This window comes from Megascapheus bottae, chromosome 15, assembly GCF_031878675.1.
Source record: "Megascapheus bottae isolate mThoBot1 chromosome 15, mThoBot2.hap1, whole genome shotgun sequence".
NCBI lineage: Eukaryota > Metazoa > Chordata > Mammalia > Rodentia > Geomyidae > Megascapheus > Megascapheus bottae.
In genome coordinates this window covers 42,491,412-42,510,610 of record NC_143523.1, presented here as the reverse complement: position 1 = coordinate 42,510,610, position 19,199 = coordinate 42,491,412, and the positions used below count along the sequence as shown (strand labels likewise).

Genomic DNA, 19,199 nt, shown 5'->3' with positions numbered 1-19,199 from the left:
TGGTATAGTGGTAGCCTTGAGAAAAGAAATTCAGGGACAATGTCCACGTTCTTAGTTCAAGCCTGAGGACTAGCATAAAGGGGGAAACAAACAACAACAACAAAAACCTCCCATGTTATTTGAATTTATTTTTGCTAGTCCTAGGGTTTAAACTCAGGGTTCTGGTATGCTTTTTTTTTTAAAGGTAATATAATGTTTAAAAGGCAATTTTCTTCCAGGCCTAGTAGTACACACGTATAATCATAGGTCTTGCAAGGATGAGACAGAAGGATTCTAAATTCAAGGCTGGCTTGGCCTTTATCATAAAAGACTATCACACAAAAAACAATAAAAAATTAGGTCAGGAGCAGGGCCTAGTGGTAGCATGCTTGCCTACTGTGCATGAAGCCCTGGGTTCAATTCCATGGTATCACACAGATAGAAAAAGGCAGAAGTGGCACTGTGGCTCAAGTGGTAGAGCACTACCCTTGAGCAAAAAGTGTCTAAGGACAGTGCCCAGGCCCCAAGACTGGCCAAAAAAAAAAAGAAGAGCCTATCACTAGCTATAAGACTTCCAACTTTTAAGGGGGGCCAGGAGTTTAGAAGTCTGACCTAGTGTCAGAGTGCTTGCCTAGCATACACGAAGACCTGGATTGGATTTCTTAGAAAAAGCCAAAAGTTGTACTGAGCCACTAACCTTGAAAAAGCCCAAGGACAGTGCTTGGGCCTGGAGTTCAAACCCCAGGATATTGGGGGGGGGGGGGGGAGACTTACAACTTTTTACAAATGCAAATCTGATATAAAGAAGTAACGTGTGCCATAGCAAGCACTTAACTACATTCAATTAAGTTCAAAGATTTTTTTTTTTCCAGAACATGTGAAAAACACCAACATTTTCTAAAGGGGAAGAGTCTACAATGTGTTATTGACCATATTGAAATATAACTCAATATTACCAATATTATAATTTGACTAAAAAATACCACTACAGGGCCGGGAGTTTAGCCTAGTGTTAGAGTGCTTGCCTAGCATGCACGAAGACCCAGGTTCGATTCCTTGGTACCACATGCATAGCAAAAAGCCGGAAGCGGTGCTGAGGCTCAAGTGGTAAGAGTGCTAGCCTTGAGAAAATCCCAAAACAGTGCTCAGGCCCTGAGCCCAAGCCCAGGGATGGCAAAAAAAAAAAAAAAAATATATATATATATATATATATATATATATATATATATACCACTACAATTGGATGATATAACAATTATACCTGTAGTCACAATACTCAGGGGGCTAAGGCAGGAGGAAAAGGAGTTCAAGGTCATTTTGGTTAAAAAAAAAACTTGTTGAAATGGTAATCCCTCTATACAATACCTTAATAATAACAATAAAATTATTTAAAAAGACAAAATAGGGGCCGGGAGTTTGGCCTAGTGGTTAAAGTGCTTGCCTAGCATGCATGAAGACCCAGGTTCGATTCCTCGGTACCACATACATAGAAAAAAGCCAGAAGTGGTGCTGAGGCTCAAGTGGTAGAGCTCTAGCCTTGAGAAAGTCCAAGGACAGTGCTCAGGCCCTGAGCTCAAGCCCAGGACTGGCAAAAAAAAAAAAAAAAAAAAAAAGACAAAATAAACAAGGCAAGTGCTGGTGCCACATGCTTGTAATCCTAACCACTCATGAGGCTGAGATCTGAAGATCTTATCTTAGTTCAAACCCAGTAGGGACAGAAAAGACTATGGGACTCTTATCTCCAATCAACCACCAGAAAACCAGAAATGGTGCCATGGCTCAAAGTGATAGAACAAAAAGACCTCAAGCACAGTACCCAGGCCCTCAGTGTAAGGCCCATGACTGACAAAAATAAATAAATAAATAAATAAATAAAAATAAATAAATAGCTGGGCATGGTGGCTTACACCTCTAATCCTAGCTACTCAAGAGGCTGAGATCTAAAGATCCTGATTCAAAGCCAGTCTGAGCACTAAAGACCACAAGACTCTTATCTCCAATTAACAACAAGAAAAGCCAAAGTGTTGCTGAGGCTCTAAGGAGTAGGGCAGTAAGCCTTGAGCTAAAAAGCTCTGGGACAGCACCCAGGCCAAGAGTGTAGGCCCCAGGACTGACAACATAATAAAAAATAAAAAAAAAAACAATACATACATATTCATACATACAATTCCCATATATGCCTAAAATGAAACATACTCCTATTAAGTGGTCAGATTTGTCCTAAGCAGGTATATCTAAGTATATGAACATATATACATTGAGATAAAATTTTTATGGCAATAGAAAAATCTTTGTTTACTAGAAAGAAAGAAAATGGATGTGAAAGGTGAAAAATAAACTATGGAATACAAACATGACATAAGCAAAGATAACAATCTACATGAGGTTCTAATTCAAGACAGTCTTAACCAGGAACAAGTGGCTCACACCACTCAAGCATCTCCAGAGGTTGAGAAGATCACAGTTTGAAGCCAGCAGAGGCAGTAAAATCCATCAAACTCTATTTCCAATTAACCACCAAAAAGCCAAAAGTGTTGGGCTGGGAATTTGGCCTAGTGGTAGAGTGCTTGCCTAGAATGCACGAAGGGGGTTCAATTCCTCAGTACCACATACATTTAAAAAAAACCGGAAGTGATAAACCTGAAGCCTTGAGAAAGTCCAAGGACAGTGCTCAGGCCCTGAGCTCAAACCCATGACTAGCAAAAAAAAAAGAAGCCAGAAGTGAACTGTGGCTCAAGTGGTGTCATCCTTGATAAAACAAAGAAAAAACTCAGAGATAGTGGCCAAACCCAAGTTCAAGATCTAGGAGTAAAAAAAATAAACAAATTTTTATCATGGAAAGTATAACTAACCTGTTGCTGCACACTATACAAGGCCTGCTGAGGTTGTGAATATTGCTGAAAGATGAAAAAAATCAGATTATTTAATGAAAAATGTTATTAGTTTTATATTTTCTCAAAAGCGACATTCATATATTAAAATATTTACCCAAAACCAAACTTTCTAGAAGAGCTAAACCTGACTTGAATTTTTTTCAAATAACAGTATGTGAATTTAACTTTGAGTATGTAACTCTACTTTCCAATATATACTGGCCATATATGGCATGTTTTTCTTATGTTACTTATACCATGAAAAAGGCATTAACAAAGTCCCCAAATTCTTTGTTCTTCAAAACAAGGAAACAGCATCTCTAGCTATTCAGATTTTTATACTCTATGTCACACATTAAGAACTTATTAAAAACCTACCTGTTGCAATGCAGCTGCTGCAGCAGCAGCTTGTTGCTGCAATGCTGCAGTTTGCGTTAACTGATAATTTGCTGGTGTTTGTGTGGTCAGGCCTGCTGCTGCCAAGGCAGTCTGCTGGGTATAAATCGTAGGAGATGCTCCAAGAAGTGATGGCTGCTGAACACCCAATGCAGCTAAAATGATATTAAAGGGGTGGGGTGAAATAAAGATTATTTTGCTTCCTTCCATCAATTTTCCATGAGTGCTTAATTACTAAGAAACAGAAAGCACAGTTTCAGTAGTGTTGTTGAACTTACCTACGTAGTGAAACCATTACTCAAAAACAAAACAGCCAAGTAGGGCCAGGAGTCTGGCCTAGTGGTAAAATGCTTGCCTAGCATACATGAAGACCCAGGTTCAATTCCTTAGTACCACCTATACAGAAAAAGCTAGAAGTGGTGCTGTGGCTCAAGTGTTAGAGCTCTGGCTTTGAGAAAGCCCAAGGACAGTGCTGAGGCCCTAAGTTCAAGCTTCAGGACTGCCCTCCCCCACCTCACACCCACCAAAAAAACCTGCCAGGTGTTGGTAGCTCACACCTATAATTCTAGCTACTCGGGAGGCTGCGATCTGAGGATCACAGTTCAAAGCCAGTCTGGGCACTAAAGTCTGTGAGACTCTTACCTCCAATTAACCACCAGAAAACTGGAATTGGTGCTGTGGCTCAAGGGGTAGGGCAGCAGCCTTGGTAGCCTTGAGTTAAAGAGCTGAAGGACATGGGCCGAGAGTTTGGCCTAGTGGTTAAAGTGCTTGCCTAGCATGCATGAAGACCCGGGTTCGATTCCTCGGTACCACATACATAGAAAAAAAGCCGGAACTGGTGCTGAGGCTCAAGTGGTGGAGCTTTAGCCTTGAGAAAGTCCAAGGACAGTGCTCAGGCCCTGAGCCCAAGCCCAGGACTGGCAAAAAAAAAAAAAAAAGAGGTGAAGGACAACACTCAGGCCCAGAGTTCAAGCCCTATGACAAAAAAAAAAAAGAAATGGTAACAACTGCTGGTAAGGATGTGAAACCCTAGTACACTGTTGATGGGAATGTAAATTACTAGTACAATGGAAATAATATAGAAGTACCTCAAAAAATTAAAAATAGAATTACCATATAATCTACCAGTAGATACATATTCAAAGGATATGAAACCAGTACAGTCTATATCCAAAGAGTCTGAATCAACTGTTTGAACCAAACTTGGGTCAAAAATTTTTTAAAAAGCACTGTGTCTGTAGGTGAAAATACACAAACTTTTTTCTGTGTAAGAATATAGTACAGGGCAGGGAGTTTGGCCTACTGGTAGAGTGCTTGCCTAGGATGCACAAAGCCCAGGGTAGATTACTCAATATCACATACATAGAAAAAAAGCTGTAAGTAGTACAGTGGCTCAAGTGGTAGAGTTCTATCCTTAAGAAAGTACCAGAATAGACCCTAGGTCCTGAGTTCAAGCCCCAGAACTGGCAAAAAAAAAAAAAAAAAGAATATACTACAGTCTGATGCTGGTGGCTCACGCCTATAATCCTAGCTACTCAGGAGGATAAGATCTGAGAACTGAAATTTAAAGACACCCTGGCCTGGAAAGTCCCCTACCTCACACCTATAAATCTTAGTTACATAGAAAGCTGAGAGTGAGAAAGACCTGGAAGATAAGTTTGAAGTTAACCCAGGGAGAAAAGTCACTAAGAATCCAGCCAAAAAGCTGGAGTTGTGGCTAAAGGGATAAAGTGCCAACCTTAGCCAGCACCAATAGCTCACAGCTTTAATCCTAGCTACTCCGGAGGCTAAGATCTGAGGATCACAGTTCAAAGCTAGCCAATGCAGAAAAGTCCCCTGAGACTCCAATCTCCAATAAACTACTCAAAAACTTGAAGTGGTGTTGTGGCTCAAGTGGTAGAGCAGTAGCCTTGAGCTGAAGAGTTTAGGGGCAGCATGCAGGCTCAGAGTTCAAGCCCCACAACTGACAAGAAAGAAAGGGGGCCAGGAATTTGGCCTTGTGGTAGAGTGCCTGCCTAGCATGCACAAAGACCTGGGTTCAATTCCTCATTACCACATACACATAAAAGCCAGAAATAGTGCTTGGCTCCATTTGAGGAAAAGCCCAAGGACAGTGGTCAGGCCCTGAAATCATGCTCAGGACTAGAAAATAAAAAAGAGAAAGAGAGAGAGCCAGACATGGTGGCTCATGCCTGTAATCTTAGCTACTCAAAAGGCTGAGATCTAAGGATCAAGGTTCAAAGCCATTCCGGGCACTAAAGTCTGTGAGACTCTCACCTCCAATTAACCACCAGAAAACCATAAGTGAAACTGTGGCTCAAGGGATAGGGCAGTAGCCTTGAGCTGAAGAGCTCAGGAACAATGCCCAGGCCCAGAGTTCAAGCCCCACGACAGACCAAAAACCGCAAGGGATGGGGCAGAGGGAAACAGAAACAAGAGAGAAAAAGGGAAAACTTTGAGGTACCTTTTCCGTTAAGAGTAAGGTCATCCAGCTAATAATTTCTAACAATTTTGAAACAGTTCAGGCAATGTCTCTGCAACTAACCTCTAATCACAAAACAATTATTTTAAGTAAAACACAGCAACAAACTAGCACACAATATGGATCAAAAACAAAAACAGAAGCCACTTGTAGTGGTGCATGCCTCTGATTCCAGAATAAAGTATGAGAAAGAAGTTCAAAGCCTAGGATACATATAGACTTGGTCTGAAAAACCCCAATAGCAACAAAATTACATTCAAATTAACAACATAGGCCAAAACTTTTCTAAGTACTCAAAACCTCATTCTGTAGAATCCTTATTGACACTTACTTCAAACTCTAAACACTTATGTAACAAACACTTTATAAGTAAAAACTCCAGGCAGGTGTGGTGGCACACCTTTACAATCCCAGCACTGAGGACAGAAGAACCGAAAGCTATCAAGCACTGAAGAGGATGAGGGCTCAAAGCCAGAATGTACAACAAAGTAAGATCCTGTCTAAAGAAGGAAAGCAAAATCTAATGATCCAATCAGTAAGTGATATGATAAATGATAATGATATATATAAATAAAATATTTTCTAAGAATATGGGTGAGCTGGGCACAGTGGCTCACATCTGTAATTCCAAGAGAAGGAGATTTGGAGAATCTGGGTTTGAGGCCAGTCTGGGCAAGGAACTGAGGTGAGTCAAGTGTTATGATTCCTTGCCTACCCAAGGGTGAGGCTTTAAGTTCAAACTGCAGAACTGACTGTGCCATCCCCTCCCCCAAATAATTTTTAAATAAAAACTATGAAACTGGGGCTGGAAGCATGACCTAGTGGTAGAGTGCTTGCCTAGCTAGCATGCATGAAGCCCTGGTTCCATTCCTCAGTATCACATACACAGAAAAAGCTGGAAGTGGTACTGTGGCTCAAGCAGTAGAGCACTAACCTTGAGAAAGCCCAAGGACATTGCCCAGGCCCTGAGTTCAAGCCCCAGGACCAGCCAAAAAACAAACTGTGAAACTATTTTATAAACGGTATATATATATATGAGCTAAGTGTGACACAAGCCTGTAATTCAGGAGGTCTAGGCAGGATACCAGCAGTTTGAGGTCAGAATGGGATATGTAATGAGTTCCCAAGCCAGGCTAGGGAATATAGGATGTCAATAAGTAAACCTTCACAAATAAAGGGCACATCATTTGCAAATATTTTGCCATATTATGCAGAGCTTAAATCAACACAGTCATGAGAGGGTTCCACACCCCACCCCCCCTTACCGCACATTTACAGTAGCCTGACCTGGCTGTGATACTGCAGTGGCTGTAAACTGAGTAGCCCAGGGCGGATTCTTCTGTCCTCCAAACTGAGCCATGGTGCAAGGGGGGAAAAAATCCTTCACCGTTTCTCTTCTATAGCAGCGATCTATTAAGAAAGGATTCATGTTGCAAAGTTCAACCGAAAGTACAAACCTCACCAAAGGGTATCTGAAATAGTGTATCAAGGACATCCTAAATAGAAATAACTCTATTAGAGGTAGAAAAGATGTACAGGAACATTTGAAATAAGCCAAAAGAAAAAAAAAATCTTACAATAACTGAATCGCCAAAAGTACCTCCTCCCCCTTTTTAAAGAAGAGTAGTAAAGAGTGGACTTCAAAGACACGTACTACAAACTGTCACATCCAGACAGAAAATTATTTGCCATTATCTACCCGATTGTTCATGAGTTCTATACCGGCTGCGTGTTTTCCTTTGGGCGAGGGGTTGAAAATTGAGATCGAGCAGAAATGAAAGCAGTAATGGAAATCGGCAAGAAACTCACCCCTCGAATAAAAATAAAAGACCATTTTTAAGAACGATCGAGTCTACTTCCTAGAGTGGGGAACGGGCGAGGGAATCACCATTAAGGGCCTTCTTCCCCTCCCCTCCACCGAGGGGACAGCCAGTAAGGATAACGCGCCCCCGGGGAGGACCCTCTGTCCCCCCAGATCAAGCCAGAAACCGCGACGACCTCTGTGCGCGCATCTCGCGGCGTGCTCGCCGCCACTCCCTCCGACCGACGCGCAGGAGCGCGGCGCGGCCATCCATCTTCCTCGGGCCCCAGCTTCCTGCGGGCCGGGCGCAGAGCCGGGAAGACGGAATGGGCCGCCCTGGCTTCGCGCCGGGACCAGCGTTAACCGGGATCCTCACGGTCCGGGACTTCCCAGACGCCAGGCCGCACCGCGAGCGCCTCCATCCCCACCGCCCCCAACCCCGCAAACCGCCCCCTCCCACCGCCAGCCGCCCGGCGCCTCCCTTCCTCCTCCCCTGCCCCGGAAGCCGCGAACCTAGCACCTAGTCCGTGCGGACCACCGGGGCGACGGGCCGGCCTCGGGGGAGCCAAGCCGAGGGGTGCGGGCGCCGCGCTGGCGGCCGCGGGGCCGGGAACACGGCGGCGGGGGAGGGGAGGCCGCGCGGGGCCTGCTCCGACCCGCACAAAAGGGACCGCGTCCCTCCCGCCTCGGTCCCACGAGAGCCCCACCGTCGCCGGCCTGCGGCTAGTAGGTCACCGAAACCGGCCCCCCTTATCTTACTGAGCATCCCCTAAGATGTTAGGAACCTCGGCTCCACCACCCGATGCTCTAAACACACGTTAACCAGACCTTCACCTGAGTCGGGTCCCGGCTAACACCGAAGCCATTTCAAACCCGTCAGCCGTGCGCGCATGCGCCAACTTCCCCGTCTCGCTCCACGCCTCTCCCCCCTCCCCCCAGCTCCTGGAGGAATGACGCCTACGGCGTGACGTCCTGCGTGCGCGCTCCTCGGCTCGCGCTCTTGACACTCGTCCCTTGGCCTACACCGCTAGAACGGGAGCGCGCCTGAGAAGGGTTACCTTGGCTTCGCTGAACAATGAGCCGCGACGTGCCTGGAAGCCCGCGCTGGAGAAAAGGCCTGGGAAGGAGACAAAATGGTGATCACGTGGCCGGGGCAGCCCGTCGCCATTTTGTTTTGCTTCATCTACAGTTAACTTGGAAAAATCTTATCTGACAGCTGCTTTCTAAATTGAGATATAAGTCGTTTTAATATACGGTTCACCTTCTATCCTATCGGTGTCTTTTAAAAGGGAGCTTTGTGTTTCTGAAGGGTGTATTGTGTCCTCACCCTGCTAGGCCTCGATCACTTGGGCTCCTGGCATCCATTTGCATTAGCCTCCCTAGTAGCTGGGATTGTAGGCAACTGTGTCCACTGAACCTGCATCGGACTGGGTGGGGTGGGGTGGGGGCGAATCTGTGGTGGTAGTGCTGGAGTTTGAACTCAGGGACACTTAAGTTGGCAGGCACTTGAACCACACATGCAGCCTGGCTTGTTTCCTGGTGGTTTTGAAGACTGAGTCTTAAGGAAGGACTTCGGTTCCCCTTTAGAGGCCTTCAAATTGTGGTCTTCCACAGGGACAGGAGCTCAGATTAACAAAACAAAACCCAGAAGTGGAGCTGCAGCCAAAGTGGCAGAGGACCAGCCTAGAGCAAAAAAAAAAAAAAAAACAAAAACACTTCAGGGGCAGGGGACTGATGGGTCACACCTTTAATCTTAACTATTCCTGATCTAGGTTGGAAACCACCCCATACAGAAAAATATGAGAGACTCTCATTTCAAGTAAACTACTCTGAAAAAGCCCGGGAGCAGCCCTGAGGCTGGAGAGGTGGAGCACTAGCCTTGAACACATGCTCTGTGACAGAGCCCAGGCCCTGAGCTCAAGCCCCAAGACCGAGCTCTCTCTCTCACACACACACACACAGTCTCAAAGGAAGTGTAAAAGTAGTTATAGCCCGGAGCCTTGACTCACACCTGTAATCCTAGCATCTCAGGAGGCTGAGATCTGAGGATCAGGTTCAAAGCCAGCCGGGGCACAAAAGGACCGGAGACTCTTATCTCCAGTTAACCTCTAGAAAACAGGAAGTGGGGCTTAGCTCAAGGGTAGGGTGGTAGCCGTGAGCTGAAGAGCTCAGGGACAATGCCCAAGGCCGAGTTCAAGCCCCAGGACCCACCAAAAAAAGAAAGTACTTACCAAAAAGCCAGTTATCGGGACCAGGAATTTGGCTTAGTGGTAAAGCGCTCGCCTAATTTGCATGAAGACCCAGATTCGAGTCCGCAGTAGCACATATCTACAAAAGTGGTGCTGTGCCTCAAGTGGTAGAGCACTATCCTTGAGAAAGCCCAAGGACAGTGCTCAAGCCCTGAGTTCAAACTCCAGGACTGGCCAAAAAAAAAAAAAAAGTTATCAGAAATAAAAAATTGGGCTGGTAACGTGGCTTCATGGTAGAGTGCTTGCCTAGCATTCATGAAGCCTAAGTTAGATTCTTCAATACCACATAATCAGAAGAAGCCAAAAGTGGCACTGTGGCAAAAGATCAGGGACAGTGCCCAGGCCCTGAGTTCAAACCCCAACACTCACTAAAACCAAACAACAAACAAAAAAAGTAGCAAATTGTAGTCCTGATCACTTATTTTTTAAAACTAAACTGGATTCTAAAATAATTATTTTGGTAGCTGATTATAGCTTTTTCCTCCCTTCTTATGATTGTTAATTGAAGATGAGTGTCATGGACTTTCCTGCCCGGGCTGGTTTGAATTCTCAGCTAAGATTACAACTATTAACCTTTGTGTTATTTTCAGAGAAATTTCCCTTATGTACTAACTACACTCTGAGGGTTGAGGTAGAAAGAGTATGAATTTGAAAACACCTTGGTTTATACAGGGAAAAGGAATTCATATGCTTGACAGCTAGCACCATACAGAAAAAAATCTACTACAAAAAGCAAAGGAAAGGTGACATTGTCCAAAAAGAATTGAATTGCACTCACTACCTAACAAAATGAAATGGCAGCCTTCTTTCTTTATAACACTTTAATAAAAATGATGAAGAAATTATATTTTTAAAATAATTTATTAGGCCAAGCACTGGTGGCTTACAACTGTAATCCTAGCTTCTCAGGAGGCTAAGATCTGAGGATCACAGTTCAAAGCCAGCTTGAAACTCTTACCTCCAACTAGCCACTAGAAAATTAGAAGTGGTGCTATGGCTCACAGTGGTAGAATATTAATCTTGAGTACAATAACAGGCCCTGAGTTTAAGCCCCAGACTGACAAAAAAAAAAAAAATAGTAATAAAGCCAGGGGCAGTGGCTCACATCTCTATAGCTACTCCGGAGTCTGAGGTCTGAGGATAATTGTTCAAAGCCAGCCAGGGCACTAAGGACCATAAGACTCTAATCTCCAGTTGACCACTAGAAAACTGGAAGTGGGGCTGTGAGTGAAGGGGAAGGCGATATTCTTGAATAAGAGCTCAGGGACAATGCTTAGGCTCAGGGTAGGGTGGTAGCCTTGAGTTGCAGAGGTTAGGGACAGTGCCCAAGCCCAGAGTTCAAGTCCCATGCCCCCCTCCCCTAGATTAATAATAAATCCTCTACTACAACTCTCCATAGATAAGCTTGGTAGTTCATTTTTCCTAGGGCTTGAACTCAGGGCCTGGGCACCATTCTTAAGTTTTCTCAAGGGTAGCATTCTACCCTGAGCCACAGAACCACTTCTGGCTTTTTTTTACTAAGGCATGGATTCCAGGGCTTCATAGCAGGCAAGCACTCTACCACTAAGCTGCACTCCTGACCCTCTAGACAGTTCTTAAGGATGGTGTGTGCCTCCCTTTCAGCTTCTGGTGTTGAGTTTCATAAACTTTTATGCAATGGCTGACTTTGAACTGGCATTCTTTATTCTCAGTTTCCTGAGTAGCTAACATTACAGACCTTAGTAAAATTATTAAGAGAAATCTTGGTAAAGTAGAGGAATAACTAAGGTGGTAGAGCACCAGCTTTGCATGAGAAAAAAAAAAAAAAAGCAAAAGCCTGAGTCAGAGTTCATGCCTTAATACCAGCACTGAATAAGTAATAAATAACTAAATATCATGGAAGTGGAAAGTTCAATAGCTTCAACATATAGCAAATACCTTCCATCTACCCCACAGAAATAGGATATTACATTGATAGAGCTAGACAACTTAAGACCCATCTAAGTTAGCGAACAGTCTCAGTTGACAGCTACAGCTGAATGTTGAGTGCTTCCTGGAGGGGGGAAGTTGATTTTAAATCTTTTTATGGTGTCCAGGAATAAAACCTCCAATCATTAACGAATTGGGATGTTTTTGGTTTCGCTCTAAGAACTTTAGAGAAATAGGGTTTATTCTTAAAATGTAAATCCAAGCATTGAACTGAATTTAATAGTTCCTGTAGGCCACAGAACCGCGCCCCCCCCCCCCCCACATACCCTTACCTGCACTGCTGCCTTGATGTGTTGTGGGTTTAACCCTGGGGCTTGTACAGGCTAAATCACTGACTTAGTATTCGATACATCTCAGAGCTATGGAATATTTTTTTTACACTTTTGGTTGGAGCCAGTATGGGGGCTTGAACTCACATATTGCAATGATAATTTCTTTTCCCTTAATCCCTCTTATCTGATACTCTAATCTTTAAAAATACAACCTAAAGCCAGGCACCTGGTGGTTCATGCCTGTAACCTTACTCAGGAGACTGAGATATGTAGCCAGTCTGAGTAGCAAAGTCTGTAAGACTCATCTCCAATTAATCACCAAAAAGCTAAAAGTGGAGCTGTGGTTTAATTGATAGAGCATTAGGCTTGAGCAAAAATGCTAGGATAGCACCCAGGCCCTCACCAGTGAAAGAAGGGGAGAAGGTAAGAAGGGAAGGGAGAAAGGAAAGAAGGAAGGCCAGGAGTTTGACCTAGTGGTAGGGTGCTTGCCTGGCGTACAGGAAGACCCAGGCTCCATTTCTCATTACAACATATATAGAAAAAAGCTGGAAGTGGTGCTGTGGCTCAAGTAGAGCACTGGCCTTCAGAAAGCCCAAAGACAGTGTTCAGGACCTGTCGGCCGCAGGACTGACAAAAAAAAAAAAAATAGTTGTTTAAGGTCCAGGAGCATGGCCACAGAACTACTTGCGGCTTTTTTCTATGCATGTGGTACTGAGGAATAGAAGCAAGTTCTTTGTGCATGCTAGGCAACACTCTACCACTAGGCCAAACTCCCCACCCACTTTTAAGGAGATGGAAATCTGAACTCAGAAGCTGCATGCCAGGCAGGAAGGGAAGGAACAAACTGTTGCAGAGAAAAGGATTATATCCCTGCTGAAACTGGTGGGGATGTAGTTACCTTAGCTTGGAAACTGTGGCATGAATTATCCTCTCAAGAGTTAAATCCAAGCTGGACTCCAGTGGGTCACACCTGTGATCCTAGCTACTTACAAGGCTGAGATTTGAGGAGCACAACTGGAAGGCAGCCTGGGCAGGAAAGTCTGTGAGACTTTTATTTCCAATAAAGAATGAAAATTCCAGAAATAGAGTTGTGGATCAAGTGGTAGAGCACTAGCCTTGAGCAAACAAGTTCAAGGCCAACATCTAGACCCTGAGTTCAAGCTCCTCTACACACCCACACTCACACAGCAGTTACCTGCAAATCAAAGTTCTCCATCAGTAAAATGTAGGAAACTTATTAGCTGTTTTAGTTTAGAATATGGTTTTGATGATGAAAAGAATGAAGACCACGAGGTGCAAAATAGAACTATAAAATTTATTTAAAACCACTCACAAAGTTCTGTGTCATCAGGAATGATACAATTTGTAATAGTTTTTTTCTTGTTAAAAACTCATGACAAAGATTTAAAATATACTTTCAATTACAGTATTCATTTAGCCTTATTTAGTTAGAACCATTTTCTTAAAAAAAAAAAGGAAATTTATGCTTTAGACAAATGATACACACAGGAAAATATAATAAACAATTTCCACAACTATCTTTACATGTATATTTCAATACAAATACATTTCGGTACATTTTGCTACATAAACATGAACTCATGTACAACTGCTGTGCACCAAAATTTAGCTTAATTAGATCTTTCAAGTAACATGCAATTCCAACTCACAAGTCTTCAAGTACTTTAAGGAAGTGTTCCCTTGTCTGCAGAGGATTAATATGATTATATTAATTATATAATGATCACAAGATGATTTTCCCCCCTTCTACATGGTGAAGTGCTTTTTCTTTCACTGTTTTCTCATGTTAGAACTCAACCAGATATTTTGTGGAGTTTTAAAGGCATTAAAATTTTCATTTCCATGTATGAGAAACATACATAATACAGCAGGACAGCAATAGGTTAAAACAATCTCCCAAAGTAAAAAATTCCAAAGGCAAAAATAAATAGTAAGTATATTCTAAAAAGCAAAGTCAGGTAGAAACCAAGAATATGAACTCTGACACTGGTATTTCTCTGTAAGGAATGCAGCACTATTCAACACTGGTGCCTCATGCCTGTAATCCTAGCTACTCAGGAGGCTAAGACCTGAGGATCAGTTAAAAGCCAGCCTGTGCACTAAAGTCGAAGATACTCTGATCTCCAACTAACCACAGAAAGCCAGAAGTGGCACTGTGGCTCAAGTGGTAGAGCGCTAGCCTTGGGCTGAAGAGCTCTATCTAGCCTTGAGCTGAAGAGCTCATGGACAGGCCCAGAGTTCAAGTTCCACAACCAACCAAAACAACACAGCAACAAAATAATCTGTGAATATTTCACTCTGACCAAAGAGAAACATTCTGGCTCCTTCTTTAAACCAAGCCATTAATATGCTCTGTAAGTAGGTCGCCATATAACATGAGAGAAAGTGAACAAGCTAGAAATTGATGCTTAGATTTCTGCCAAGTACTTTAACATACTCTATAGGGAACACTCCATGTTTTTGCTTTTTTTTTCAGTAATCCAAATAGCACCATCCACCCACATATCACGATTCAAAGCTGCCCTTTGTTTATACTATAAAACCATTTCTGGAAAAATATTTCTCTCAAAGCACCTATCACAATATTATCTCCATAAAGGCTAAAAAAAATATGACCATACATTGCAATAAAAATATTTAATCTCTCCTTTCATGAGAGCTGTGTTTTTGTAAAGTTTTATCTATCATAGCACAAATAGCCATTGTCATAACACAAATGGAGGAAAGGAAGTTACTAAACATAGAAAAGTCATCAGAAAGGAGGCTTATTTGAATATTCAAGGTTGTTTGGCCAGGACTTTTTTTTCCTTTGTGACCCAGAATGTACTAATTGAAGAGTCAAAATATCCTTTTTATATAGGCTATTTTACTAACCTAGATAAATGGGTAACTAAAAACTTTACAAATACATGTCAGTACATCTCTTAGCTCTCTAAACAAAAGTGTATTTAACATTTGATGGGCAGATTTTATGTAGCTAAAAAGAAAGCAGAAGAACAAAAAATACAAATAATGCACAGACTTTACTTAAAATAGCAATCATCCTATATTTTATTATGAAGATCTGGGAACCAAAACTGTTAACCTAGCACCATTTACTTCAAGAAACCAGTATTGAAAGAATACAATAAATTTTGATTATGAGGTGTTAACCCTAGTCATTTTTTTAAAGTGATGTTTTAAAAAGAAAAGCCTAGTTAGGAGAAATAATCATTTAGATGTCTCCTGTTTTACTAGTATGTGTGAATGAAAACGTGTGTTTGTGTGTATGTGTGTGTGTGTGTGTGTGTGTGTGTGTGTGCGTGTGCGCGCGCGTGTATATGTGAGTATCTTTAAAAAAAAAGACTGGGCACTGGTTACTCAAGAGGCTGTGAGATCTGAGGATCGAGGTTCAAAGACAGGTTGGGAATGAAAGTCTGTGGGCCTGTTATCTCCCAACTAAACACCAGAAAACCAGAAGTGGTGCTATGGCTCAATGTGGTGAAGCAATAGACTTGAGCTTAAGAGCTCAGGGACAGCACGCAGGCCCTGAGCTAAAGACCAGGGTGGGGTGGGGGGAATCAATGGTCATAAATATAAGCATTAATGCAGGACTATAGGAAATTTGGGAAAAACTTTTTCATACAGCTAAATAATGGAAACAAATATTTCAAAAGCACCTTTTGTAAGTGATACGGTTTTATAATATTTTTAATCAGGTCTGACAACATTTCTACCAAGGGACTGGTAACTCAATTCCTGGTGCAGAAAAGCACTTAGCAGTCTCAATTGGTTGAATTATTGCCTGATTTGGAATAGCTACTGGTTATTCTTCATCTTCAAAATGGAAAAGATGTTCTCTGTCTAACCATTTGGAGAAAAAAAAAGTCTAAAAACATACATAGTAGAAACATGGTAGCTAATTTGTAAAGTTACTGAACTTGCTTTCAAAAGTCCTTTAAATTAGTAACTTACATAGAAAATTGGTATAAGTGGGAGATAAGAATTATTAAAAGTATATTTTACTTTTGAGTGGGTACAGGTTGAACCTTTAGTTGCTAATAAGAGCACCATATTCCTTCCTTACCATCTAGATAGACTTCTTTAAGGAGCTTATATAAAGACTACTTTAAAGAGCTTCTGTTTCCTTATTAGTTTCCATTTGTTCAATCAACTTTACTCTTCTGGATTATAGAATAGTTCCTCCTATTATCTGGATGTGATGGCATACTCTTTGTGATCCCAGTACACAGGAGGAAGAGGCAGGAAGATCTTAAGTCAGGTGATCCTGAGAGATAGTATGTCATAGTGAGACTCAACCTAACAGATCAAAGAAACAAAACTTAGACTTTTCAATACAGTTGATGTTACCAAAGGACTCCAAGGAGTAAATTCACATCAATATATTTGCAGGTTGGGTGCCAGAGGCTGGAGTCTGTAATCCTACATTATCAGGAGACTGAGATCTGAAGATCAAGGCTCAAAACCATCCCTGGCAAGAAAGTCTGTGAGACTCCTATCTTCAGTGTTGCAGTTCAAAGTGGTAGAATGCTAGCCTTGAGCACAAATGCTCAAGGACAGTGCTCAGGTCTTGAGGTTAAATTTCAGGAATGGCACCTTGCCCCTCTCCCGCAATACACACGAAATCACATCTGTAAAATTTGGTTAGGAGCTAAAATAAATAAATAAATAAATAATGCGGGGGCCAGGAGTTTGGCCTAGTGGTAGACTGCTTGCCTAGCATGTACAAAGACCCAGATTTGATTCTTCAGTACCACATGCATAGAAAAAAAGCCAGAAGTGGTGCTGTGGCTTAAGTGGTAGAGCTCTAGCCATGAGAAAGCCCATGCTCAGGCCCTGAGTACAAGCACCAGGACTGGAAAAAAGGAAAAAAAAGAAAAAAAAAGAAACATAAGAAAAAATGCAAAGAAATTGTATCTGTATATAAGGTCCAATTACCAACTCAGTCTATGGTCAGGAAATTTATATTTGGTATGCAACAAATTGGATTTTTGGAGACAAGATCTTGTTACATAGTCCCAAAGGCCTAAAACTCTTCCTCTGCCTCCTTTTTTCTTTAAAAAAAAAAACTAAGGTAACAGGAATGCAGCACTATGCATGGTTTAGTAATTTTCCATTTCTTCCCATCTCTCCCATTTTATTTTTTTTTTCCTTTCTGATCAGGGGATTGAAACCAGGTCTCAAAAGCATTGTTTATTTGAGCTATCCCACAGCCCACCAAAGAATTTGAAGATCAAGGGAAAAGATTAATGATGTGAACAAAATGAAAACTTATTGACCTTTCAGCTTCAATAAAATGAGAAACAAAAAAAAAATAAGCTGTGTTTCTTGTCAAGTTTAGAGTTTGCCAACTGGAGAATACTTTCCAATACTGTTCCTCCTAAAATGAAAGTCTTTTCTTTTTCCTTCGGTGCTGGGCTTGAGTTGTGGGCCTGGGCATTGTCCCTAAGCTCTTCATCTCAAGGCTACTGCCCTACCCCTTGAGCTACAGCACTATTTATGGTTTGCTACTGGTTAACTGGAGATGAGTCTCATGGACTTTCTGGCTGGCTTTGAACAGTGATCCTCAGATCTCAGCTTCCTGGGTAGCCAGGATTATAATAGGCATGAGCCACCACACCCAGCTCTAAAACGAACATTTTTGACAGTTGAAAAAAATATGAGAATGTTTTACATAACAGCTGCTAAGAGGAAACTTTTTTTAGTGCTAGGCTTATTACACTGTTTACAAACTCATTCCAACAGAGATGAATTACAATGCCTAATTTTATTTTATATCTGATAACAGTCCTATGCTGGACCATGTTTTGCTTTTATAGTCAAACTAACTGGAGATAGCTAAAGACCCAACTAAGATAAGCAGTCCTTGGGGGTGAAGGAGCAGGTGAAAGGAGGAACTGATTAATGTTAGAATCTTAAAGCTAGGAAAATGAACTTGAATTCTATAAAAAGATAAAAATGAGTCTGGCACCATGGGTCAGGCGTAATCCTACCTACTCAGGAGTCTGAGATCTGAGGATCATGGTTCAAAACCATCCCAGGCATTAATTGGAGACTCCTGTCTCCAATTAACCACTAGAAAACCAGAAGTGGCACTATGACTAAAGGGTAGGCTGGTAGCCTTGAGCTGAAGAACTCAGGGACAGCACCCAGGCTGAGAGTTCAAGCCCCATGACAGCTGTGGGAGGGGGGGGTAGATAAAACTGAATATATTATGTGGCCCATAAGAGAGATGGGAAAATAAAGAAGCAAAATAGGGAATACTTTTGCAATACTTTAGGGCATAAAACATGCCTCTGAGCCAGGTACTGGTGGCTCAAACCTGTAATCCTAGCTTCTTAGGAGTTTGAGATCTGAGGAACTTAGTTCAAAGCCAGCTCGGGAATGAAAGTCCATTAGACTCATCTCCAACTAACCACCAGAAAATGGGTATTGTCACTGTGGCTTAAAGTGGTAGAGTCCTAGCCTTGAGGTGAATAGTTCAGGGACAGTGCCTGGGCCCAGAGTTCAAGCCCCACAGCCAATTAAAAAAATGCCTTAGAAGAAATAATAGGAACAGGTTGATGCTCAGAAAAACAGCAACAATAAAAACGAACTCATTTCAGCTGGGTACCGGGCACAGTCAACTGTGCCTATAGCATTCACCTGCTAGGTAGGTAGATGGCACAAAACCAGGAAAAGTTCTAGACCAGCCTGGGCAATATACTGAGCCCGTCTCTAGGAAAACAAACATAATGAAGAAAATGGAGGCACTGGGAATTTGACCTAGTGGTAGAGTGCTTGCTTAGCATTCAGGAAGACCTGGGTTTGATTCCTTAGTACCCTACACATAGAAAAAGCCAGAAATGGTGCTGTGGCTCAAGTGGTAGACTGCTAGGCTTGAGGAAAGCCCAAGGAAAATGCTCAGGCCTGAGTTGAAGCCCCAGGACTGGCAAAAAAAATTAAAAAGTAAATGAACACCGGGCCGGGAGTTTGGTCTAGTGGTAGAGTGCTTGCCTAGCATGCACGAAGACCCAGGTTCAATTCCTCGGTACCCCACATACATAGCAAAAAGCCGGAAGTGGTGCTGAGGCTCAAGTGGTAGAGTGCTAGCCTTGAGAAAGTCCAAGGACAGTGCCCAAGCCCAGGACTGGCAAAAAAAATTAAAAAGTAAATGAA

General features: G+C 42.4%; 1 protein-coding gene across 2 annotated transcripts in view; it reads right to left on the bottom strand.

Annotated features, from left to right (window-relative positions):
• Ccar1 (cell division cycle and apoptosis regulator 1) overlaps window positions 1-8,471 on the bottom strand; it is a 44,517-nt gene extending 36,046 nt beyond the window's left edge. Inside the window, exons 1-4 of one of the 2 annotated variants that reach the window (XM_090346435.1) lie at window positions 8,366-8,471; window positions 7,018-7,140; window positions 3,231-3,403; window positions 2,832-2,876 (exon numbers count right to left, since the gene is read on the bottom strand). In XM_090346435.1, the coding sequence (XP_090202561.1) occupies window positions 2,832-2,876; window positions 3,231-3,403; window positions 7,018-7,090 (291 nt within the window). In that variant the 5' untranslated portion in view covers window positions 7,091-7,140; window positions 8,366-8,471. Of the gene's footprint in view, window positions 1-2,831; window positions 2,877-3,230; window positions 3,404-7,017; window positions 7,141-8,359 lie in introns of both variants that reach the window. The other variant, XM_090346436.1, reaches the window with a different exon arrangement.
• Window positions 8,472-19,199: the final 10,728 nt, after the last annotated feature.